The sequence below is a fragment of the Xiphophorus hellerii genome, chromosome 22 (genome assembly GCF_003331165.1).
Source record: "Xiphophorus hellerii strain 12219 chromosome 22, Xiphophorus_hellerii-4.1, whole genome shotgun sequence".
Taxonomy (NCBI): Eukaryota; Metazoa; Chordata; class Actinopteri; order Cyprinodontiformes; family Poeciliidae; genus Xiphophorus; species Xiphophorus hellerii.
In genome coordinates this window covers 20383175-20410661 of record NC_045693.1, presented here as the reverse complement: position 1 = coordinate 20410661, position 27487 = coordinate 20383175, and the positions used below count along the sequence as shown (strand labels likewise).

At 38.2% G+C, this 27487-nt stretch overlaps 1 protein-coding gene across 2 annotated transcripts in view; it reads right to left on the bottom strand.

The window, feature by feature from the left end:
- ccser2a (coiled-coil serine-rich protein 2a) overlaps nucleotides 1–27487 on the bottom strand; it is a 61698-nt gene that overhangs the window by 8876 nt on the left and 25335 nt on the right. Inside the window, exons 4-10 of one of the 2 annotated variants that reach the window (XM_032553524.1) lie at nucleotides 26413–26506; nucleotides 23108–23216; nucleotides 22837–23017; nucleotides 19875–19940; nucleotides 19629–19754; nucleotides 14834–14977; nucleotides 4354–4438 (exon numbers count right to left, since the gene is read on the bottom strand). In XM_032553524.1, the coding sequence (XP_032409415.1) occupies nucleotides 4354–4438; nucleotides 14834–14977; nucleotides 19629–19754; nucleotides 19875–19940; nucleotides 22837–23017; nucleotides 23108–23216; nucleotides 26413–26506 (805 nt within the window). The remainder of the gene's footprint in view (nucleotides 1–4353; nucleotides 4439–14833; nucleotides 14978–19628; nucleotides 19755–19874; nucleotides 19941–22836; nucleotides 23018–23107; nucleotides 23217–26412; nucleotides 26507–27487) is intronic. The other variant, XM_032553523.1, reaches the window with a different exon arrangement.

Below are 27487 nucleotides of genomic sequence, written 5' to 3'. Positions count from 1 at the left end.
CAAATATTGTGATCCTACATATCTTTAATAAAGATAAAATAATGCAGATATTATTTTAGCACTATAAATCCCCACAAAATCTTCCAACTGTGCAATTGTACTGTGACAAAACACAAATAAATCCAAGGGGTTGTACAACATAGCAAGCCAACTTCAACGTTTCTTCACGTCCACTTCAGATTTATTCCAGAAAAAGTCGATTTGTGTTCATATTCTAAGTAGCCCGGAACATCAATACAGACACTTCATGCTGTTTCTAACATGAGCCGTTGAGTTTCACATAGATCTGTAAACATCAATATCCAGATATCCAGATTCTACCTCTGGATATCTGAGCATCTGGTCTATTGGGACCTCTGTGCCTTGGCAGGATCTTGCAGTATTCAACCCACCTGAAACCATGAACAGCTACTAATGAGCCTGAATCCCATCTTAGCACAACTATGCTCCTCTGAGTAGAAGGTAAGAGGATCTCAAAGGATGCACACACAGATATATATATATATAGCTGCACTGGTCAGGTTTGCTGTGTATGTTTCCACCAGTGGTCATTTTCTGCTGTGAGTTGGGGTACAATGTTAGGCACCACAGCTCCATCTCCTGGCCCCCTGCCACTCTGCAGCTTATTTTTGGACCAATTCTGCCAAGAGAAACTGTTGTTTTCTTGTCAAAGACTTGCAACTCAAACTGTCTTATGAATAAATGTTTGTGGTGCTTCTTGCATAAGGGCATATTATCTTTGCCATTCCACTATGTTATTAGTTTGTTTTCCCATATTCAGTGTCAGAGAGAAAGAACTCCTTGATGACTCTTAATAATTCAAAAGACAAATCACTATTAGCAGGAGATGTCACCATGCACTTTGTTAACAAGTGACATGAGCATAATCAACGAAGTGGATAAAACACAACTTTTATCCCATTTTATGTTTTGATCTCGTCTGCATTCACGCTGAGAAACTTTAAAAGCCGACTTTATTCTACGTTTCATCTGGAGTTCATAACAAATCCGGTCTGAAAAGTCTATTAATGGAAGCATGTCAGTAACCTGGCACCTTTAATTGTAAGGCATGTCATTAGCCCACACGGCACAGCGTATTTATACCTCCTCCTGGCTGAGGGGGAGACAGTGTGTGATGGCGGCATGACATGCCTACAGGCTTGCGGCCAGTAATTATTTGCATCTACAGGTGTCTGCTTCAGATACTCATAATTTGCAGCAATCACGCGGAGCTTTCTGATGCACTGTCATGCAGGTAAATATCTCAACTTCTAATGATAGCTATCGCATTAACAGAAATTCACCCAAGTGCCAATTTGCGGCACCTGGAAGATGTTGTGGCCAACTGCAATCTGTCTCGTCTGCAGCTTCAATCACCACGAGGAGTAAGCGAGTGACTGGAAAACAGCATGCAGGAAGGGGAATATATAGACTGAGAAATTGTGAGAGTTTGCTGAAGGACATGATTGTAGCAAAAGCCTGGATGAGACCGTCAATATTGTGATGTACCATGCTGAGGGCTGGATCGGAGTTAAAAGAACAGATAAGTTGTTTCATGCTTTACACAGAGGACTACAGGTATGAAATGTATCTGCACCCATTAACACAGGATCATTACTAAATGTGAGTGACTTTTGAACCTTAAATGGTAAAGCTGGAAAGAAAAAAAAAGAAAAGAAAAACATGCACAGGACTTCATGTGATGGAATAAACAAGACAAATCAAAGTTGAAAATAAAAGAGTTTTTTTAAACCCCACAAAGCTGATCAGCTGTGTATCACAAACATTTTCATACTCATGCTTGAACTTTTCATATTTTAATCTCAACACAAAAACAAACTATAACGTTTGAGGATTTCAGTGGGTTTGATTAAAATAGTAGTGCATGACTTTTAGAAGCTGAAGGAAAAAAGAAATATGGCTTTCAAACGCGCTGCATGTTTTCAGCCTTCCTCGTCAATACTTCAGAGTCCCAGATGCAGCTGCAGGTCTTATGGGGTATGTCTCTAGCAGCTTTCCACATCTACTTTACTTCTTTGTAAAGAAGTTAAAAGTCTTGCAATCAGATTTAGATTCAGCCTCTTCCAAAACATTGTGTAATGCAGGTTTTTTTTCTTATTACATTTTTGCAAAAAGGTTTTTTAACCATTTATCATTTTTCTTCCGTGCACATGCACTACTTTATGTTGGCATATCACAAAACCCCACCCCAGAAAAATCAGTCAAAGTTTGTGTTTGTGTCAAAATATGAACAAAAAAGGTTTTGCAAGACACTGTAGGACTCTTTATTATCATCTATAAAATCAATTTAGAATTTATGCAAAGTAAAAGCTGAAAAACCAAAAGCAAATCATGCCAACAGCTGTACAAGGACATGCTTCTGTCATGCCCTCTGACACCAAACTCCAGTGCAGTGTGTTGGTCTGAGGGAGCAGCATCTTCACATTAAAGAAAGGGTTACTGTACCACGCTGTGTCAGTGAAGTAGTGCACTAGATGTTCCACTCCTAGCCCAAGGCGTTATGCAATGAGGAGGCAAAGGCAGAGGAGAACGAATGAGAGAGGTTCAATCACATTCAGATTTTTTGAGAGACAGAGAGTGTAGACTTGAGAGGAGGATGGGATTTTGAAGACAGGCAGCATGGATAAAAATAGCTGCAGGTTAAAGAGAAAGAAGTACGTATTTATTTTATTTATTTAGTTTTTACTGTGCTGGATATGTTTTTCCCAGAAGTAAAACAAAGCTTCAAAACAAGGTCATATGTTAGGTGAAAAAACAAACTCTTGCGATGTCAAGTATAGTTAGGATTTTCCTAATTAACTTCGATGTCTAATTCTTTAATCTGAAAATAAAAACCTCCACTGGCAAAATATTCTGGGTTTTTTTTTCTCAAAAAAAAAAATAAAAAAATCACTGTTCACTGCTATTAGACTGGCAGCTAATAGCACCTTCATTGAACACTGCTATATTTATGTATGTAAAAAAATAGCTAAACATTGAAATGACTTAATTGTGCTGAAATAAATGTACCTCGGCTACATTACATTTTTTTTTACATATTCCTTATCAATAAAAGGCTGAGTCCTGGGGAGACACATAAAAAGAAAGCAGCGTGGATAGCTTTATTCACATCTTTCTTCTCTTTGTGTTTTTCACTCACATGTGCATTTTCAGAGGGCTATTCACCTATTCTTATTGTTCTTTGCCTACCTTGTCTATCCACTAACACCACTACACTCACAAAAGCTTTGTTGTTATGCTCAGTAAAGCTTTTGGTTTTGACAACAATCTCAACATTTCTTCAGCATTTCTTGTCATTTTTAATAAAGTCCTACTGGTTTACTTTCAGGCTTATGTTTATAGCAAAGAGTGTGTTGTGTGTTTTACTCTTCAAGGGCTGAATATACATTGCCTGTATGGTGAACTGGTATTTTATTCATGAACATAACATATTGAAACTATCCCTGCTGTAAGCTGGAGTAGATATATTATCAATAAATTAACAACTACGTGCCTTGAAAGTCGACAAAAAGACAAAAGAAAAAGAAATCAATAGCAGAGATGCACCAATTTGGATCTTACTACTCATCTCCAGTAAAGCGTTCAGTTGTCGACTCTGATTTGTTTGAGATCTAGACTTTAAAAACAGTATTGAAATATTTTATTGTATTTCTGAACGTACTATTGTTTTAAAACAGAGAACAGAGAAAGGAGAACAATCAGAGTTTAGCATATTTATCAAATAAATTGTTTAGCGCTGAAAAACATCAGTCTGTTGATAATCCCTCAAGAATGTGTATACCCTTACCTCAAATCTAGCTTGTTCCATGACAGAGTTTAAAAGCTCAAAAGGACAAAAGTGAGTAATTTTGGTCTGCTACGTTTAGCTTTCTTTCGCTCTCTCGCAGCCTGAGAGGTCTGGAGTTCTCTTTGAAAAATATTCTCACGTATTTCCTCCGATCTTATTTTTGAACACCTCATCTGTACTGAAAATAGCTATGTTTGATTCTTCTTCACTCAGCAACAACGGTGACCACACTGAAGATCACAGTTTTCACAGAGCAAAATAAAAACAAAAAAATGTTGTTCCCTTTATATACATTGTGTGTCTTTTTCATGTATCTGTTTGGTTACTTGCTTATTCTTTTGTTTGTGCATAATTTTTCCAGTTTTTATATAATGTAATCTCCGGTATAATCTGGTATGAGCAAAATTTGCCTGTAGCTGTGAAACACATCCCTCACAAACACAATAAATATGCAATTGACTGAAAATCTGGTGGAATTTTTTTGAACACAGGCATTTTGTTATAGAATGTTAGAGAAGCGTCAGCGAAGAATGTTAGTAACTCACTGTGTCTGCGCTGGGGCATGCTGGTACGGATCAAGCCCTGCTGCTGTGCATGCCAAGGGGACAGCAAGGGGTTGGGCAGCACACCCTGTGCAGAGCAAAGACACAAAGGACAAAAGGTATGACATACCCAAGCACACACGCACACGCACACACACCCACCCACACGCACCGTAAGTCCTGCTCAAAGAAGTAATTGACCCTTTGCGCAAGACATCACGCACTTCAGAAAGCATCCCACTCTGCTTTTACAATCACCAAAACAACCTATGTGTGAATGAATTCTTGTAAAATTAGTAAAAAAAAAACAGATGGTAGCCTAAAATCGCTTTTATTTAGTTGATTTTGCAGTGAAAATTGTCATAGGGTGCTGCGCAGTCAGCTGAACAAACACACAAGGTTGCAAATCAAACATAGTAGCCTATACCGTTTGATGAGGAAATAAGATTGAGATGGATAGCAGCCATCATTCATAAGGACTGGCAGCCCCGGGTGTATATGAGGATTTGCAGTGAACACTTTTTACAAGGTAAAAAGATTAACATTCATATACTTCATAAGAAATAAAGATTAGTGAGATGAAAATATTGCAATTTAGAGAAGGTACGCGTATTTGATCATGGAGAAAAATGCCTCATTGTCATGTAGCCAATACTTTTGTGTGATTTGTAGTCTGCTCTGTTGTAACGGGAAGTGCTTTTTCTTTTTTTTCAGAAAAAGAAAAAGTCGCTGATTTGATCAAATCAACAGACTCGGAGAAGCTATGAGTCGGTTTCTAAGTAGTATCTCCAACATTTTGAAATACTATTGTCTATGAACCCCACCTAGATGCGCTACATCCACAGACTAATTGTTTTGACATGAACATATAGAAGCCATGGCTATATTGGCAAAAACAACTTGGGAAAACTTCACTTCCGACATCTGTCATTGCCCCACAATGCGATTTGGTGACATAGTTGTAGAAGGTCGATAGTGAAGCACCAAGGCATTGTTAGCAAGTATGATTTGTCCTGTTAGCACATTGCACAAAAACAAAGCAACATGCAAACCTTCATTCTGCCATGTAAAGACCGAGGCCAGTGTAAAATTTTATTTCTTAACATAACATTATTATGTTATTTGACCTTTTGTTTTTCTTTGCAGGGGAATCACTAACACAAAAAAAACTATCTATGTAGGACACATCTAAGTATAGGAAGAGTATATTTCGTAAAACAATTTCTCGGCATTATTCTATATGGGCTGTATGTCCAAGAACAAGAAAAGGACCAATAATACACCAATAATAGCTTTTCTAACCTCTCAATAACACCTTGCATCCTGATCAACTTGCATCTCCTTATTAGTAATGCAGTGATTTTGTTTCTTCACTGTTCATCTTATCGTAGCGTAACATATTTGCATCTTACCTATTGAGCTATAGCAAGTGTGGCACACCACCAAAAATAGGTGCATTAGAAATGATGTGACACAGTGCAGCCCTGACTCTGCATAATGCATGATGTGATGCATAGTGCTGAAGCTATGCGTGTGGTAATAAGCATAGCAGCAGCAGCAGAAGGGACAGTCCAGTCATGGAGGCTGTTAATCTTTGGCTGTATCGACTAGAAAGGTTCTCTGTAACAACACAGATCAGTCCAGCCTGACTGTGGGCTTTACTGGCACGCATGGTTGCTGTTGCCTAAAGTTTAGGCTTTTCTGCTTAGATCAGAGAGTTGTATATTTTTTATGTTGGGATTGACTTTGCTTTTTGGATCCAAGAGAGGTGTTAGGATAATATTCAGTAAGAAATAAATTCATTTATTCAATGATACTGTGGGAAAAAAATGTTCTCTCAAGAAGTTTGACTCGAGATAGCATAAGATCTCAGCCAGGCTTCACTTCAAAGTACATATGCATCCTCTGTGTTTGAAAATGTTTGCAGTGTACTCAGAACAGGGCCTTAAAGAGACAGAAACTAAACTGAGCCTTTCAGTCAGATGCACAAGGAGTGTTGTTGAATTGGCCATGTTTTCACTGTTTGCACATAACTTATCTAAAACTTTTTTTTTTGTAGATCCAAGTCGAGGTGATCATGTCATAAAGGGACAGAATACCACCCTGTCTTGTTACTGAAGAAATAAAGTCTACAGCAATAACATAATGGCCATCTTTTGATGTCAAAACAGCCCTGACCTATGGACTTTAGTAGATCCCTTAAAAGTGATCTACTGTACTTTTAAGCGATGTCTTGATGCACCAAGACATCAGATGCATATTCTTTAAGTCCTGTAAGCGGAGGTGGGGTCAACATGGATCAGAGACCTGAGCAGCACATCTCACCAATGCACAAAAATCCTTATTTTTCTCCATATTCAAACACTTTTCCAACTTGCAAAAGGGAATGAGGCGAAAGGGAAACCTTCATGGAGAACCGAGCAACAAATGTATGGCAAACACTTGGATACATGTCAAATTAAATCTGAGTAACTAGAACCATTATTTGACAATACGAAAGCCTACCGGAATTGGGCTTAACATTATGACCACTTGCCAAATAGTGTGGTTTTCTCTCTATTGATATCAAAACAGCCCTAACCATTGAGGTGCAGACTTTACTAGACTCCTGAAGAGGCAGATTCTGGCAAAATGTTATCAGCAGAAATAATGCTGTAGCCAGTGGAAAGACATGATTGTCCAGCACATCACACAACTATGCCATTGAGTTATAATGTTGGACATTTAAAGGCCAAGCCGACAACTCAGACATGTTGAACTACTTAAACCTGTCTTTAACCATAACAATAACATTTCTATGGTGTAAATGTTCTGCCATCAGGCTTTGGTAAGTAAAGTAAACTCCACATTCATGGTATGTTTCAAGGTTTTGAGAATATTGACCATCATGGTACCATTTGCAGGCTTCCAGCAATGCAGTTTCCAAGCTTTTTTCTAAATTCATGTTGGGCAGATTTGAAAACAAACTATTGGATTCTTGCTACCTTCTCGTCTATGCAGAGAGCCACCTTTTAAAATAATGTTGTAACACACACAAACTATATGTTTGACACATCAACACAAAAACAGGAAAAAAAGAAAAAGTTTTCATCTCCCTTGCAGGTACAGTCGACACCATTATGGAGGCCTCCCAGTGTGACTATTGTAGGAGGAGGATGTTTCTGTCCCAGGCTTTTATTAAACATCAACAACAGTTTCAGCAGGAGGTCCTGGCAGGAACTTCACTTCAAGGCTTCATTTGCAGAGGACCAGGCAATGAGAACAAAAGAGTAAGTTTGAGGGCTTATGAACAATCCTGACAGCACTGAGCACATTTTACAGAACTGTGCAGCAGCTCAGCCAGCCGCTTTGGGTTTTTTTTTTTTGCATTTTCCATCATTTTAAATGCTCCCCGATGGAGGGCTGAGAGAGCATTGCAAGAGCAGTGTGACAGAAATGGGAATATTGAAGTTATTCTTTTGATATGCCATTAGTAAAATGCATCAGACCTTTGCCTTTGAGCCTTGACAGCACAGCTGAACGATGGCATTGGCACAAAGGGGGCGGCCTTAATAAATTTGGCATTCCACCTTCCTTAACTTAGTGCCAGAACACCTACTGTATAGTTGAATTTGGCTGTCAAAATTCAAAGATTGTCCGGCAAATGTATTTTAATCCCATTTTTTTGTAACATTACAACCACAAACTGCAATCCATCAACTGTGAAGTAAGCAAAATAAGGAAAAATAATGCTTGTTTTTCAACATTTTTATTAATCAATGATCAAACAGCATAAAGATCAAAGGACACAGCACAGAGGTCAGGAATGATTCTGAAGATACAATAAGGAGGTTCAGGCTATAAAAGAACATTTCAAGAGAGTTTCTGAGGCCGGAAAGTATGTGAGATAACTATAAATGTACCAAGACATGGATGTCCACCAACACTGACCAGCAGGAATAGTTTTTATCAGAGAAAAAGTTAAAGGACACAGGGTGCTGTGGTGGTGCAGGCGAAGAGCGCAACCCACATAAGGAGGCCTTAATCCTCGATGCGGCTGTTGCAGGTTCGGTTCCTGACCCAATAAAACTGTGCCGCATGTCTTCCCCTCCTCTCTCATTACTCAATTTCCTGTCTGACCACTCTCAAATTAAGGCCACTAGAGCCAACAAAGCCTTTAAAAAAAGAAAACATTGAAAGGTCCATGGGAACTCTACACTACTAGCTGTGTACTTTCCAGCCTTCATGAAGGAGTGGTAAGCCATGTAGCATACATACTCTATCTGTAGCTGAAAACTATTTGTGTCAGTCACCCTCAATAGAGCATGTCCACTCTGAAACATAGTGTTAGCAGCGTCATGGTACAGGGAGGCTTTTGCAGAAGGTGGGTAAAGTTGATGAATGGAGCCAAATACAATCTTACAAGAAAACCTTAAAGACTAACAGAAACAAGACCTGAGTCGGACAATGACCGACCCATGCAGGCAGAGCTACAATAATTTGGTTCAGATTGAAGTACAATAATGTGTTAAAATGACGGGTCATGTCTAGACAGTAAACTGGACTGGGCATCTGTGGTAACATTAATTTCTGAAACTCTGAGGGACACTGAGCTATTGTGAAATTTTTTGACACTGTTGTTGTAAGCTGACAAATGTGAAAAAGTTCAACACATATTGACACTTTCGCAAGTCAACCAATAGAAAGTTAAAAGATTACCAGTTTTAATGTTCCAAACATGGTTTTGCAACAATATCATTCCATTTCTGCAGTAAAGTACTGTATTCCATGCAACACAATACTTGCCACTTAAAAATGGTCAGCTACTTAAATCAATACATGTAATTGTCTATATGCATTTGAATGCAACACTGATAATTGTTATAGCTTTAATTGGTAATCTCATCCTATGCAAAGTCCATGAAGACATAACACAACAGGTGAAACAACATGTGAAATGTGTTACAAAGCCAGACTACCTGTTCAGTTTCCCCTCATATAAGGATTACACATGACATAAAAAAGGAAAAGAAAAATAACTCCAGCACACCACAAAGGCAGCCTCCAGCTGCCACCTCCAGTGTTTAATCTATGCCTGCAGCAGATTGTTGGCTTGGTGTTTTAGGTCCCTTACTCTCACTTTTAAGATATGTTAGTCAGCCTCTTATGCTCCTTATGCAGATAGTGTGAAAGTAGGACAAGAATTAAAAAGCCAAGCAAAAGTTCCCATCCGTTATCTATCATATAAATACTTCCTTGACAGCACGCTGTTTCTAACAGCCTTATTCTTCTTGTTTGGCTCCTCTAATCCACCGAGCTTTACGTATCAGGCTATTATTAATACTTAGGTCTGACCACAGTGACTCACTTCACTGACTTTAGCAATTAAATCCTCACCTATCAAACGCCGAGCACGCACAAGGCAGGGTGCATTTGCGGCCGTCTGCCTGCAAATGCGAGAGCAGAAATAACAACAGGATCCGGAAGGGGAGAACCTTCCACCTATAGCTAAACACTGATCATTTTCCACACTTTTCTCACTGCAGGTGATGGACAAAAATGTATCCAATTACAGTGAAAGTTAAGAATTCGAGAGGAGAAACAATCTCAGGCAAAACCGGGGAGACACACAGACAAGAGGAGAAATCACTGAAGCAAGCGAGCCACAGAGAGAGGGAGCATAAGTGACAAAAAAGACACTGGGAAAGCTCTGAGAAGAGAGGAGGATGTTTGAGAAGCAAAGAGGGAGTAGGAGGGTGGCTGTAATTATCCTCTCTGTCTGCCACTGATGTAACACTGCTTATTCTGCTGCCTTTTGTTTCATTGCGGCTGCTCATCTGCATCTTTGTTTATCTGGGTTATAAGCAAGGTCGTCTCTCCAGTCCTCATTCGGCTGAACTCATTGTTCAGTCACATTCACCGAGCGTGCTCCCCACTCAAGCACAAGAGATGTGTGTGTGTGTGGGTGTGTGGGTGGGGGTGGGGGTGTGGGTGTGGGTGTGTGTGTGTGTGTGGCACATCCTGCTCTCGTACTTACACATAGGCCAAAGAAACACGGGCAGACAAACACAAAGCTTTGTGGCTTTCTATTGTGGCAAATGCAAAATGACTAAATGATACCCACCCAGGTTTTAGTCGCTGCAGAAGAAAGAGACGGCAGGGAAAGTATTTTTTGTTTTATATACTGCTGTGATTCCTCCAGGGAGCTGCTCGCACAGAGTATTGCTCTACAAGTGATATTTAAGTGGTTTCTGTGACGCATGGTGTGTGATGAGCTCCAACAAGCTTGACCGATATTATGCACATCTTGTATATTGACATACAACTCTTTCCATTTTAGTAAGTATCTTTTCTTTTCTCCCCGTATTTCTTGCAAGCAAGAAACTTAAATTGCATGCAGATGATCATAAAATACTGCACTGCATGTTTCCTAACATCTGTGGCCAGTCCTTCAAATAGAATATAAAACCAGAAGTAAAATCATTAAAAAAAGTAATCCATTTCTCTAACTTGATTCAAAACATGAAACTCATACTATATGAATTCCTTAGATGCAAATTGAAGTAGTGTAGGAATTGACTTATGTTAATTTTGATTAGTGCAACTTATAATTTATGAATACCCAAAATTAAGTTTCTCAGAAAATGTTAATTTTACATAAGACTCCCCGTGGACGTTTATAGACATTTACAGATTATGAAAGTGTGAAGTCTAAGCTTTGTAATAATTTCAAACACAGAAAAAAAAAAAGTGGCCATTTGAATTTTGGCACTTTGCAAATTAGATTAATGGGAAAACAGGCCTCAAAGTTGCACCCGATGAGCTACTTGGGGGTGTTAACAAAGCCTGCTTATGTACAGTAATTTGCAATTACCCCTCCCTCCAGCACTGACCATCAACAAATACTGGAGAGGTGTGCAGACAAAAGTGAGATTTCTCTGGCTCATCTAGTTATAAATAAATATTTTTAAACATTTTCCAGTTTTGTTACATTTTTCAACAAGGCTGTAAGCTTCTGTCTTGTTTGCCTTTGCCATGATGTCATCTGTGAACCCTGAACTTTCATCGACTTGACAGTTCTCCACCTGACTGTCATTGAGACTATCCATAAAGAGGGCAAGCCACAACAAATGAATGGTAAAGAAGAGGGCTATGTTCAAACCTATAAATGGGAAGTACACAAATAAATTACTCAAGCCGTAGGGACAGCCACAGCCTCAAGACGACTGCGAAACAAAGCCCATTCAAGACTTTTGGGGGACATTCACAAGACAGAGAAATGACTCTACAACTTTCACAGAGTCCTAAATAAAACACTTCTGGAGCTATCAGAAGTGCCATCTGGATCGAGGAGAAAAAGGACTTGACTATTGTTCCTCCGTTTAGAAAAAGGTAATCCAGAGTCTGGAGGAAAAGTGAAGGAGAAAACAAATCCAAGCAGCTTGAGGTCTAGTGTGAGGTCTTCCTAGTGAAGGGCTATTTTGGCTTATAGTGCTTTCGGTGTCCTTGTTATATCATTGAAAATACATGTAAACAATGTCTAAATGGCTATGAGTCTTCCAAGTTGAAATTGGTATGTATTTGCTTTGACAGCTTTCTCTGCAGGATTTTAGAAATTTATTAGAAGCCTTAATAAAAGCCTGTTTCAGCTGATATTGACAAGCATATTATATACAGCAGAATGAGCTGGACGAAAACCCAGAAACACTTAATTACTCACACATGGTCTCTTAAAGATGAGCTGTACAGCTGCATAATTCATGGCGCACAAATAACACCAAGATACAGGGCTTTTGGGTTCTATTGTTGTCTCGCTAGACAAATTTAATGACTACTCTGTTTTAAATACAAATTAAACACCTCTCCTCGTCTGCCTCTGTGGCATTCTGTCAGTCCTGGATCATCTGTGTGATTTGAAAAAAAAAAGAACTGCTGCTGTATGAAAGTATTTAGTTCTGTTAGAAATTGCAATTCTGGCTAAACACCTGACATTTTACTTTTATGGAAATAAACTATACTTTGTGGAAATATCAGCTAAAACATTAAACCTGGCAGGTAACCTGTCTTGTTGTCAAAACCATTCTAAGGCATCTTCTTTTTAATGTATTTAAATGTATGTTTCCCTGCCACCAAATTGCCATTTCTCCTGCAGGAGCAAACGCCTCTCTCTCCAGGAGAGCAGTGGAGCCTGTGGAAAACCGTTTAGGAAGAGTCAACAAAGAGCCTGAGGTGCACCAAGCCTCTAAATTCTCCAGATATCTATCGGGCCCAGATAATATCAGCGGAAAGCAAGCGCAATTTACAGAGACCCCATGACACAAGATACAGAGGCAAAAGGATTTACTGCAAAGATGTAAAGATGCCGGTTGAATTCAGTGACTCCAGAAATCTCAGTGTACATTTTTACCTCTCGAACACTGATTAGGCAGATACAGACATGTACAACACGGCTGACAACTCTATGGGTAAATAAAGGTATGAAATATCACCATCTTTAATTGGAATAATATACTCTCACTTTCAAAAATGTTGAAAAAAAAAATGTAACCTAATTTTGCTGTATTTATCTAGTAAGGAAAAATCCTACAACACCAAAATCTTTGCTGGCAAATTTATTGGCACCAGTGACATCAATATTCATATTTCACACCGAACCCACCCAGAGTGTCTGTTGGTCAATCTTAGATTTGCTTGACCTAAGAACATGATTCAAGTTAAAATCTCAGTAGCATTTAACAGTCTTTACTGGTTTAAACTTGCTACATATGAGCAGAAAATTGTTTTTCTTTTAATTCCTCCCAAACAACTGGACTCTGTGGCAATTTTCAAAAATTAAAGACTCTTCATATTTTGTTCACCATCCTGCTTGATGTCTGTGCTAAAAGTTAAATGAGCTTTGTTTCACACCATATTCAAATTGAAGGGTAACTGAAAATTACCAATTACAAAAGCAGTAGTTTGTAGGAATTGTGACTAATTATAAAATGTCAGTTTAAATAAATAAAATACGCGTAAGGTGCATTTATTTTAAAGGGATTGCTAAGCGTACATATAATTTCACCTGAAGTGATTTTGTTCAATTCTTTTTTTCACTACATCACTTAACTCCCATTGAGTTAATTCTTAATTCTTCACTGTGAGATTATGCCTGGTAGAAAAATAATTTTAGTTTTAGATCTATGACTAAAACTAAAATAAAAGATACTGGTCTTTTATCTCCTCTCTTTTTTCTTCTTTTTTAACATGGCATTTAACAACATGGTACAAAAGCATAACTAGAAGCAAAAGAAAATGGTTTTGAAAAGTAATAGATAAAAAAAAAAAGTTTTTAAATAATATCAAAACGAGTTCAGTTATGGGAGGAATACCGAAGCCGAGCTTGATTCTGATGTTTGTGAAATGCAGAGATCTTGTACAGATCAACTATTACTGCTTTTTTTATTCAGTAGTCTCTTTTCTTTTTACTTGCTACATCGCTCCAAAAGGTTCACAGAGAGCTTTTCAGAGTAATAGTAAGCTTTGACAAAGAACATGTTGAATGCGTTTTGTGTTTTACTGAGTCATTATGTGCCAGGTAGCACAGGTCAGACACAAATGCTCTCACTACAGAGATGAATATCATCGAGCATAGAGCCCCGCTTTAATAGTTGCCATGGAAACTTTTAAACCATAATCTGCTATTGCTATCAAGATTACTTTGTAATGTAGATGGTAATATAGCTTGTGTCTACGTGTAGTAAATCAAAACATAGATTTTCCCACCTCAGAGAATAGCTCTAATAGTGCATTGCAATCAAAAAGACAAATAAGGTAATTTTCTGTTTTAAATCATTATTGGCCTTAAATATAAAATCTAAACATAACATGGTTCTGTGTGTGTATTTCATCCTTTTAGCTGGAAGCGGATCAATTAGTGTACAGTTTGCTAATCATGCTGCCTGTGGTTCTCCTGCTGTAAAATCAATAATTGGCTGAAACCCCATGTGCCGCTGAGCGAAACACTGCAAACGGAAAACACGTACATAAACATTTTTCTGTTTTCCCTCTCATTCCATTCCTATGTTCCCCGCTGTCTTTCTTTATCACTCAAACATTAACATTGCACCCCGAGTTGAACTGGATCTGGATGGTTTTACAGTAAGAGACACTGTGACAAGCAAACAGACAGTTTAATAAACAGCAGAGGGGAGGCCAGCACAGTGATTTACCTCCCTGGCAGGTCTTTCCAGTGGTGGGTGACTGGAGAGGCACTCAACTGATTAACGCACTGCATGGTTGCAGTCAGTCACCAGTCTGCTTACCACTGTAAATTGCAGGGGAGATGCTTTTTCTTTTTTTTTTACATGATAATTTGTTAATTTAGTCACAGAATCAATGCAGCAGTGTTGTCAAATACTTGCTAAAATAGTATTCATTGAGCCTTTATCCACATGAAGCGACTTCATTTTGTTTCAAATTCAACTTTTCACAATGAAGAATTAGACTGAACAATATTTGGACTTACAGGGTGGCTCGGTGTTCTCCAATACGTCTGGGTAGCTTTGTCGTACTGCTGCATCCGTGTGTCCATCTGTCTTTCGTTGTGATGTAATGAAGTGGACGTCCTCCGATGGCGGCACTGACATCTAACTTGCTGACCTTCATAGGGCTAAAACGCATGGAGGAAAATAAAGAAAGCTGTGCTCAAATTGTGAAAGACTAGAAACATGACACACTTGGGATTATACTAATAGACAAAGGTTCTAAATTATACATAGAGACTGAAATATATAAATGCATGCCAATGTCATGAAGCAAGTGGCAGTGAAGCCACTTTGCTTTGTAGTTATAAGTGTGTACTGGCATGACTCTGGTTCAATTTTTCAACATCCGTCTACTATCAAAACATAAAGTGGTTGACTTCCTGGTATGGTACGTACATTTATTTTTACTAGTCTGACATCAAGGATATTCCACACATCTTTATCGTAAAACCATTTCTTATGTTTGTTTCGGGTTATTGTTTTGTTGTATCACTCTGTTGTGTCCAATTCTGATCGATCTAGCAGTTGATTTGAGTTGAAGTTGAAAAATATTGAATTTCCTGATCTTGCTGCTGCCACTTTCATGCATGAGTGTTGGTGCAGGTCTCTTAGGCTTGAAAACCTCACATTGAATACTACAAATTTGTTTTTAAAATATCCATCCATCTTTGTCTTAGCAGACCGTAAAGGCCTTTAGCTTGTCCACAAAGGACAGCTGCAGATTTCAGTCATGTTTGAAGGTGATGATTGGGTCCCCATCTATGTCATAATTCGCTAAAAGCTCCTTCATAATGGATAGTGGTTTTTGTTCCAGCATCTTCAAGATCCTGATCAGCTTGAGCCACAGTGAGCTTTGGGTTGCTTCTCATCATTTAAGCCTATTTTCTTTTGTAATGGTTTGAGTCAGATGGTTAAAAGTTTGACAGGTTTTTCAATAGAACAATAATCTCAAACACAAAGGCTTCTCAAATAAACGCCCTGATTTTAATACAATTTCAATTTTATGAACCGTGCTTAAAAAGCTGTTCGATGCCTGGAGGCTAACCACTTAAAACTAAACACTTCTGATAAGTGAAAGAGTCGAATATCCAGCCAGAATTATGCCTTGATCAATGCAAAAAGGTTTGGTGTGTACGTCTTTATTTGAGCCCATTTCAAACCTGCATGGGTTAGCTAGAAATGCATTGAACTCAAGCTTGTGCACCTAATTCTTGTTTCTCAAATTGATTTGAAGTATTAATTCTAGAGAAAAAAACTGTTAAATTGCATCATTAAAAGCCCCAAATTAACATAAGCATATGATGCAAGTATGTAAGCTTCTAGCAGGCGGTATAAATAGCAAACCCACCATGAAATATTGATATATGCTGAGAAACAGCAGGTGTAGTTGTTTATCAAGTAAAGATCTAGATGAAAAATGAACACTGACTGGAGAGAAATGTTGCTTAAACTTATTTCAAATGAAAGTGAGCCATTATTGAGATATTAATACCTTTTCTTTGGTTAGTAATAGCTTTTAAAAGCATGTTTTTCAAAGATAAACAGTACGACAATACAACATACAATCGCTTTCGCACATTAACATTTGTCAGAGACCCATGACAACCTCTCCATCAACTTTCTCCATCAATGTATTATAACAAACTACTGCTAAGATCATGTACATTACATAATGCCATTCATTTTTTAAAATTTGTGTAATTTTCTTTTTGTATTTATATTTGACATAATTCATATGTTTTATCGCACCAAACTGTAACTGATCCCAGAAAAAGGCCTCATTTTATTACACCCTATCACACTCTAAAGTAAAAATGCATTGATTTAATTTGATTTATATATTTTTTTTAACATGTATCAGAATACATTTATGGTGTTATGAGATACTATTTCAGACTTCAGATACAGAATCAGCTTATTGTAGAAGAAAACCAGGAGTCAGAATATTATTTAAGCTTTGATAAGAATTTCAGAACATGATTGGAAATTTAACGTGAGCCATCCCAGGTTCAAAGAAAAACGATTACATGATAATTTAGATATAATAACTAAAAGATTGGGGGAACCACTGGCTAAACCCGAGGCTGATTTCGGTCAAGTGGGACTTTAATAGCATTTTTCAGTTTCTAATAGCTCTGCTTTTCTCTCACATTTTTCAATCTCAGCCCTCCAAGTACACACATGGAAAAAAAGACATCTTGCTGTAACGCACACCTCCATTTTTTTTTTCTTTCTCCATTATGTCGCATTCAGTCAGCTGTTACCGGCTTCAGCCTTTTAACAGGTTTAAACAGCACGCCAATTTCAGGAACAAACACCCAGACATTGACTCACTAATTAAAGTTGAACCAGCAGTCTTCATGGACTCAAAAACAATCCTGCTGGAATTGCTAGTTTCTCTCACTCAGCCTGGACCCTAAAACTCTTTTGCCCTGTTGTTTGGTTCTTTTTCCCCTCCTATCCGTAAGTCTATTGTTACATGTAAAGAAATCAGAGCAGAAAAAAAAAATACACATCATCATCTGATTTTTCTCCCAAGTTTGGATTCCCTCAAGAAAAGAAGCGTCAGGAGTGAGTTAGTAAAGTGAATTTTCCTTTGTTTTCTCCTTTGAGCACACACTTTCACTCCAACAACTTTTAAACTCATTAAAGACAGCCAGAGAGCACAAAAAAATGTGTTCATTTGTCTCTTTGATTGTTGGAAGTTAAGGGTGTAACAATATTGTGCAGACTGAAGAGCTTTGGGTGGTTGTTAATCCTAATTGGCCAGACAGCATGTCACAGATAAGCTGGTGGATAGGTCCTGCTTTGACATTTTGGTATTTCTCACTGTGGCAGTGATTTGAATAATGTCAGCCATGCATATGATGATTTTTCTTTTCTTTTCTTTTTTTTTTATTGGCTAACGAGAGAACACTAATGAATGTTAGAGTGGAAATGGAGCCAGTCAAAATCAAACAGAATAGATGTTGTTTGAAGGCTTGAGCAACAGTGCATGTAGGGCTAGAGCAAAATAGCCATCAATTTAATTCCCCACACACACAATGAGCAGTGTTACTGCATGACTTCTCTATCCATTTGGCAGCTTGGCAGCAGTGCTGTCATACTGGATGATGTAATCAAAGTATTGTCTGTAATATGCTCCTTTTGCACAAACCAAGCAGCATAAACTGTGCTGACTAGCAGCATTTCATTGACACAGATCTCAAAGACACACTAACAGGAAGGAATTGAACAACTGAAAGAAACTAAGTGCTTGCAGCACATGAACTACACTCTTTGTGTTCTAATGACATTAAAATTACATATGTTTTCAAAATATTTTTGTTACTTTCCATAAAAATAAAATAGTCAGTCATACAGAGGTAATTTAGAATGTTTATCAAATGTTGATTTGTATAATAAAACACATTCAATGACAGATCATCTTTACAGCTAATTATTTTCAGAAATCAGAAGGAAGGGATGATATTTTTATAACTTTTAATGGATCACTGAAAAAAAAAAATCGGAACATCAAAATTATTAGTTTCACCTACTTTATATTCAGTTTTGTCATGTCATAGCCAAAACTTTTAATGCATTTTATGTGGTAGATCAATACAAACCACAGCAGAATCAAGTAAACCATAACAAGAAGAGAAAATGGGTTTGACTTTTTTAAAATTCTTTTTAACAAACAAAATTTTGAAAAATGTGAAAGTCATTTGCTTTCCAACATAATAACTCCAATACCTTTAAATATAAGTAGTGTACCCAGCGTTCTGATGCTAACTTTCTTTCAAACATGACTTTATCTGGAAACAGAGTCTATCTTTGTGTGATTTGATCGCAGTAAAATCCAGCTGTTCTGTAGAAGCCTCAGATGTTTAGTAGAGAACATTAGTCAACAACAATTTGTGAAGTTTAAAGCAGGGTTAGGTTATAAATCAATATGACAAGCTTTGAATATCTCATAAAGCAATCCTCCGTCAATTATCAAAAAGTTGACAGAAAATCTAACTGTGTGCACACTTAACACACTTAGCAAAGCCTAAACTGACAGGGCAGACAAGAGAAAGCAGACAAAAGGCTTATTGTAACTTTGGAGGTCTGGTGGAAGAACACGTTGACAAAACAACTATTAGCGCTACTCTCCGTAAATATTTTCTGAATGGTGGCGTAGCAAGAAGAAAGCCATTGTTAAACGAAAGTCTCAAGAAGTTTCCCAGAACATAGTAAGCATAGCAAGACAAACAGCTTTTCGGCCAACAGGCAGGAGCCTTACTGCCCCGAACAGATACTGCTGCGAAACATGGTGACGGGGTCATGTAGAGGAAAATGAGGCAAAACCTCTAAACTGTTATTTTCACAATTTCGTCTGTGATTATGTCAACAATTTTATAACAATAATATTCATAATGTCAAATATCTCTCCAGATTTTCCTAAATTTTTGCTTCGTGGATGATAAAGACTGTTGCACTGTGTTCCCATGCAGACATTCACAACGTGGTGCTCCTCTCTCCATCTTAACTACTGAAAGATGAAGTCCATCACGAATTTCATTTTTTATTGGATTTGATTAGGAAGCTGCATACAATTTCCTCAAACATTCTGGCTATTTAGTTTTAGACATTATCCCAGCCTAAAAAGAAGCTTTTCTTTTTTATTCGAGTGTATAACATAAAGCAGAACAACAACACCTCTCTAAGCTCTAATGAATACATTATGAGTATATTAACAATTTAGCATGTTGTGACTTTTCACTTGTATCAATCCTGTTCATACCAACTCACCATTTGATCGTGCTGCTGCTGCTGATGTTGTAGCTGCTGGCACTGCAGAGTGAGCAGAGCTATAGTCTTGTCTCTACCCCTCAGCTCTTCCCTGAGCACCTGCACTTCCTTAATCAGGGCCTCCATCTGAAAGCACAAACATATACAGCACGTCGCACTACTAGCAGACAACATTAGATAGTGGAAAATATTGTGCATTGATTTGTATTTGGTGCAAAAACATTGCAAAACCTCAAGTTTCTTTACCTGTAACACAGTGGTATTGTCTTCCGTCTGCTCACAAACATCTGCTGGAGACCCTGTTTCTTCAAGCTTGAAACAAGAAACACGCACACACAGAGGGGGGCAAACAAACAGATGCGGAGAACAAAGTGAGCTGAATCAATTGCCTCAGGCATGCCTCAAAAGCAATATTTCACAGCCGTGAAAGAACCTCATCCTCCCGCACATATTCTCCTCGGACCCTGATCTGCCAGCCAAAGGTGTTACAAACCAAAGGCACAGTATGGAATCGAATATTCAACATATTTATTTTATTGAATCCAAAAGCTGCGAGAGCCTCATCTCAGCGAGCGTACGTCGGAGCAGCAGTTTTTGAGGGGGTTTCTGCTGACAACACCAAACAAATTTTTTTGTTTGCTTGTTTGAAAGGTTCATACTCCAGTAACAGTCGTGGCTTGTTGTCAAAATTTGAAAAAAAAAAAAACTTGTCAAAAATTTAAGACAAAATGTCAGTTACAGTTATTCAAAGTGTAAGGCGTCGAATGCCATATCTTGATCTGTCACAAAAGGTGTTCGGTCTTCATTGTTCTGTCACTCAACTGGGAGAGCCCGCTAAGTCTGGCGCTCATTAACGTTACGCTGGAATTGTGCAGCTAAATGGCGCCAAAGCTGAAAGAACTTTGAATTTCAGAGCAATGTGCCAAAAATAAATTTAGATTCAGCAAGAGGAGGCTTGCTGCACAGTGTATGCCTTGAGCTCAACGTAGTATGAAAAGAAAGAGAGAAAAAAAAAACATGATGAGAGTTTGTTAATGGTGAAGGAAACATTTTTGCACCTGAGGCAATGCAATCGAAGGGTTTGACTTTCTCTGCAGTGAGATAAAGGAAACTCAGCAAACAGATATTATTTAAAGCAAATGTAAATATCAATGTTTTAGATGAACTGGGAAATCTCAAAAATCAAAACTTTTTCTGATATGTGAAAGAACCAGCAGGCACCTCCAAGTCAACAACAACTATTGCTACTTTACAGTATGACTGGAGTGTTGAAAACTGAAGTCAAAATAAGTACAGAAATATAAGAGGTTATTTACAAAGTTTTTCTTGTAATATGTTAAGACATGTCTGCAGTTAATTTGTTGAAGCCCTTTTGAAAAATAGTTGACTTCACTCCATGCTCATTTTTGGTCAGTTCTAAAACTTGACCTGGACTGGTTTATCTGCTGTTGGTACCGGAGGAAAAATATCGCCTTGTTTATGTCATGTACCAAAGGAAGAATCACAGTTTTTAACTTAAATATGGTCTGAAAATGTACTGTTTTATACAGTTTTATGGTTTCAAAGTGTATATCACCTGATTCATACCAGGTTCTTAAATAATCCAGTTGTATTAAAAAAGCTTCCAACCACACTCCAGGGCTTCTGTCATTAAATTAGTTATTCATGTCCCCTGAACGTTCCAACATTGTATCACATAAAAAAAATCTAAAACTAATCTCACTGTATTTTAATGTTATTTTTAAAGGGCAAAACCCAACGTTTTTGACATGAAATGACATTGTATAAGGTTTTTCAAGCATATCTTGCATTTTTGTCATCCCTCCAAAATTGCTTTTGGGTAGAACAACCTCAGCATTAAAGTTTTTTTGCGATGTAAAAAAACATCGCAAAAAGCATCCCCATCATTGATGGCAATGATGACATGTCTGCAGTTAATTCGGGTTGCAAGAGAGCAAGAGAGAGTCAGCCTTGACATAGATAACGAGAAGGCTAAAATAATTATAATGAAGTCGCTCTGCTTTATCTTTTTGATAAAAAACGCTGTCAGGGAAAATGTTGGCAGCCATTAAAAATGACCAGTGTTAACATAAGAATACACAAATTGCAGTTTTATTAATACCAATGTATAAGTGTATAAGTATTTGTATAAGATGCTAAGGGAAGCAAAAACATATCAACTCTGTCATAATCTTGTTTTTGCTGTAAGTAATAGTAAAAACCTGTTTCACAGCCACTTATCTTTCACACACATCACCCCTGCTACTAATATTAAAAACTAATGAGTGCTAACAGCAGGAAAGAGCAAGAAAATATATTTATAATTAGCACAAAAAGTAAGGAAACTTTTGCTTGGCTTCTTTGTGTTTCTGTGGAGGCGGTAGTGGCATCTCTCTCACTAGAAATACAAGGTGTGCCATCAATAAAGGCAATCTCAAAGCAGGCCGATATTGTGACAAGATTCTGCAACCGGTTTCAATCTTAAGATGTCAATGTTCACCCTCTTAGACTGTGGTTTACCACAGAATGTAGGTGTAAAAATGATTATCTGCTTTCAGTGCTGACCGCTGAATACTTGTGGGATCAGCTCTGATTTACAGTTCATACCAGTGACCAACTCAACCAACCGTTAAGTTTCAGACATGTCTTGCTAACCAAATAACATCAAATTGGGGTGAATTGTAGAATAATGTTAGGCATTTGTGGAGAGAATTTGGCAACAACATACAAATGCATTTTACTTTTTTAATTTGACCCCATTTATACAGGTTGTCTAAAACAGATTAAGAGAAATCTGTTTTGATAAAGCAAAGAAAAAATGTAAATGTGAATGTGACACCATGTAAAGGCGAAAAAAAGAGGCATTCCAAGACTATATTTTCTGCTAAGAACCAATATCACAACACTAAAAAAAATAATACTCCAAACATAAAATCCCTTACTTTCTGTGATATGTTTATGTTAATGCATTTTATATGTTCTGTTATATTTTGAAAACAAACCTTAATGTGACAAAATTAAGTCTAAAAATCAGAGACCGGCCCCATGATTCTGATCAGTGTGTCACAAATCGATGTTTGTGCAACTGCGGTTAAAATAACTGACTTAAAACTATTTTGTTTCTACAGAACGACAACATAAGCAAACTGAGATCTTTCAGTTGCTAAATAGGTACATTTTTAAGGTGGTTGGCAAATGTGGGGCTAACCTGAAGAAACGTTTTGAGCCTGAGAAGTTGATTCCTCAGCACGCTGCAGTCCTGTGTCATGTGCTCCAGAGTGAGTTCATCCAGCATTGGTTTATAGACTGGCTGCTTGCCATCAGACTGGATGGGACGAGAAGGAAGACGAGAAGTCTTGTGATTGTCATAATTACTAAAGAAATGAAGCCTGAAAGAAAGAGAAAAAAAAGTCACATTATTTGTTTTGCTAGTTTGATTTTATTGTTCACTTCTCTTTTTTTTTGGAAGCCTGACCAACCTGCTGTCATGGAAGAAGTGATCTGGGCCACTCCAGCGGTGCTGCTTGCGTCGCTGCCCCTGTCGGCTACCTCTGTCTGAGCCCTCCATGAGAGACATGCTGTCAAAGTCTGTAGGGAAAGAATGTGGAGCATGGGTGAGACATCAGTAATATACCAAAGAGACAAGAGCGAGGGAAAAAAAGTTTGATGCAGTTATATTTGGGGCAGAACAGAAAAAGCTGGATTCAAGTTTAAGAAAGTACTTCTCCTCTCTCTTTTTTGAAAAGAAACTCCCGACGACTCCATATTCTGCAACACTTACGGAGTCCTGTCTTAAACTATGACGATAACAAAGCTGACAGCTGAGAAAGCATGGTTCCCAGCAAACCAAAATGACCTCTGGCTTTTATGTGCGAGACGCTCAAAGAAGCAAGAAACAGATAAAGACAGCAAACTTCATTCAAAGAAATTCAGCAGCCGTGTTTAGCATACTTTACCCAGAGCGTCACCACATAGCGCAGAAGCAGGCAGCCGGTCTGATATGCAGCCGTCACATTCCTAGGAACTAAGGAGCCTCCAATGATTCCTTTCAGCTCAGATAAAGTCCTTCAGGAAGAAATATAAACTGAATAAAACAAAATAAAATAAAAAAAATCCATGAACTTGGACAAAGTCAGGAATACACTGGAGAGAAGCGAAACCCTGCTCAGTTAGCTGATGATTTGTCAAAAGGCCGGGGGGGAAAAAGTCAGCCGAGCTCCTGGGCTGTCTGGCCCCCGTCTTTGTTGATGGCCTTGTTTTTCTGGGAACTCCTTAGGAACTGGAGCTGGTAGAGGAGAGAGAGAGAGTCGGCTGTGGTGGTGCTGGGGAGAGTAGGGGAGGTGACTGGTTTGTGTCCAAGCGAAGGAAGTTGCCAGCTGGGAGAGAGAAAAGCTGTGGCCTCTCTCCTTTCAAGGATCCTGACAGCTGGATGAGAACATTACACAAGTTCTCTTCTCTTTTCCTTTCTACTTTTCCTTTTCCTGTTTTGGGTCAGGGTCTTTAGAAGAAACTCCCTTCTCCATGCCACATCGGACGGCCTGCCACGTGGGCTGGAGTTAACTGAACTCCTCGGTGTGCACTTCCGTTGCCTCGCCTCTCGTGACACAAACTCTACCCATGACACATAAGAGCTATAAATATGGCTGCTGCCCGCAAAGGAGTAGGAAGAGATGACGCTCCAATTTACATTCCTGCAGTGTGAACATTCCCTTCCCTCTCACCACCTCCTGCTCTCAAAAACAGGGAGATGACTGCTTACATACTCCACATCCGACTTTGAAAGTTTGCTAGTTGTTTTCCAGGTTTCTGTTGAAGCCATATAAAAAGCTAGCTTAGTTCACTTCATGCTCATTTTTGGTGAGCAATAAGGATGAATCTTGTTTAGTTTAGCTGATGTTGGAACAAAAGGGAAAAAAACAGCCTTGTGGCCTTGTTAAGGATGAATTGCAGTTTTTAGCATTTTAACTTTAATATGGCAAAAAATATATACACTGTCACAATAAAGACAAAGTAAGTGAGCCAGTTTATATGGTGTCAAGGTGTATACCTTTTTCCATGTTCTAAAATTGTTTAATTGTACACAAAGGATTACTAATTTCCCTTGAACTTTTCAACATTTTGTCACATAATTAAAATTACTTTCACTGTATTGTAATGGTATTTTTTAAAGGGAAAGCCCAAAGTAGTCCAAAATATTGACATAAAAAATATAATACGAGGTTCTCTCCAAGCATGTCTTGCATTTGCGTTCATCCCTGCAGTCACTAGAAAGAACCACTTTATAAGAATGGCCTTTTTGGTGATATGCCTTTGCCAGCACCACCACAGAATGATGCTACCAACATCATGCCTTACTGTGGGTGTCTGGGTTGTTCATTGCTTTTTTTTTTTTTTTTTACCTTTTCTTCCATATTACAATTAGAAACTATCTTGTGTTGGTCTATCACATAAAAAAAAACTAGCAAATTCACAGAAATCTGTAGATTTGGAGAATTTCAGGTGCATGGAACTTTCTAAAAAAGTAAAGAGAGAATAAAAAGTTTCACGATACACGAAGAAAATCTCAACAAAATGAAATGCGTACAAAAAGCATTAAAACCTCAGACTTCACCTTTTTTCTTGACATGACAAAAACAAACTTTAAAACATAATGATCCATCTTATTATTTCCTTAGTTTTTGTAATAAGCAGCCATTGGTGTCCAGATGCCCTGTTACACGCTCATACGCACACGACAGCAAACAGACATACATACAAACAGATTAAATTTCATAGCGCCTAAAGGGAGCCTTGTTTGAATGAACCAAGCCTAGTGAGTGCATTCATGACGAACTATTGCATTAAACCCATTAGAAATGAATCGCCTGGCTTCAAGAATGACAAGGGAAAATTCATTTCCAAGAATTCATTATATTTCATGACAGGAAAAGGTCAATCCTCGACCCTTCTTTTCACTCTACCAAAATAACATAATGCAACACAACCTGAAAGGGGCATAATGATGTCAGTACTGTTATTATGTAGTAATACTAAGACCTGATTACCTTTAACACCCACAAAAAAAACATTTATTCTGTCTTAATGAGATTGCTGTCTACATGTTTGTATTTGAGGAGTGAAAATAGGAAAACGTAGGAGACTTTGACAGATGCGATATCAAAGTGGAAGTTGGTGATGTGAGGTGCGGATATTAAGCTATTAAAGCAATCACGCCAACATCGAACTGCTGTCGTCAGGGGAAACATATGTTTGAGCCGCTTCTATATAAGCGCACTCTGGTTCTCACGCAACAGTAATTGTCAATCATGCACATCTGTGTGCACCTGTTCATAAAACAAAGCCAGACAGCTGGGTAGAAAAACTGTTCCAAGTTAGCAGAGGAGCATTCAGTCAAAGTCTGGAGTTGTCATTTAACAATTCTTTAAAAAAAAGAAAAAAAAGGACAAATATTTAAAGAGTAATAGGACGAGATACACAACAAGGCATCTATTAAACTTCTTTAATGGATGTTTCAATGGCAAGTTTGCACCCAAGGCAAAGCAGGATTCAATTTATTCAAACCATTATATCCCACAGAAGAACTACTGGAAATGGAAAGCACAGGCCTTGGCAGTGCATTAATTTACATTTATGATAAGACAGTTTGCTGGAGGTTTGCACTTATACAAAAATAATGGACAACCTCCAGCAACAGAAACTTAAGTATTCATCATGGCCTTATGTGGTGTAAACGGAACAACACCAGAAAGAGTATGTGTGTGTGTGTGTGGGTGTGTGTGCTGACCGTGCAAGCTATCCTCTGGGAGGTCCACATCCAGCATGAGATCATTATCGTCCAAATCTCCAGTTCCCAGAGGGTCCAGGTTGTTCAAGATGTCCTGTGAATCACAAAATTCTAGGTAATACTTCAATATAGTATTGCACAACACAGCAGAGACATTGTGAGTACACTACATCCATTCTGCTATTTTGCAACAGGAAGCTGCAGCAAAGGTAAAGTGACAAATGGCAGACAAAATGCACAGTCTTTGGGTGCAATTATTAAAACCTTTCAAGAATATACCGCTCACAGTCCTCAGGGATTTTGACCAGACAACTATGATGCACACATCCCAAAGGTGCTACATTGAATTAAGATCTTATGGCTATAAAGGCCATTGGAGTAGAGTGAATTGATTATCAATGTGGGTACATTGAGGTAATAAAGGGATAGACATGCTGAATAACAACACTCAGGAAGGTTGAAGAGTTTAAAAATGCTCAATTGGTCCAAAATTGTGCCAATAAAATATCCCCAGTAGCCATTTCACCATCAATGAACTGTTGATGCAGGCAAGATGAATTCATGATTTCATGTTCACACCAACTTCTGACCTTACAAACTGAATGTCTCAGCTCAAATTTAGACAAATCCAATCATGTAGCATTTTTCTGGTCTTGTGTTATATTTTGGGAGCTTGTGAGAGTTGTTTCCGAAGATTCCAGGTTGTAGGTGACAGAACTGCTAACCGGTGGGGTCTTCTGCTGCTCCAATGTTCGATACATCATTGGTTCAGAGACGGTATTCTGCATAAATGGTTTTAACATATGGTTGATTCTATTATCTCCAACCATTCTGCCCAATGTGCTTTGACGACTGACGTAAACAGGCATCTTTGCCCGTACACCTGCCACTCAAGGATATTTACTATCTTTCTGGACCATTTTCTTTAAACCTCAGATATGGCTGTGCAGGAAAATCCCAGAGGACCAGCAGTTTCTGAAAGTCTTAGACCACCACTTTTGGGTCCATTAACCATGACATGTTCAAAGTACTTCAATTCTCTTTGTTCCTAATTCTAATGCTCAGTTTGAGTGTG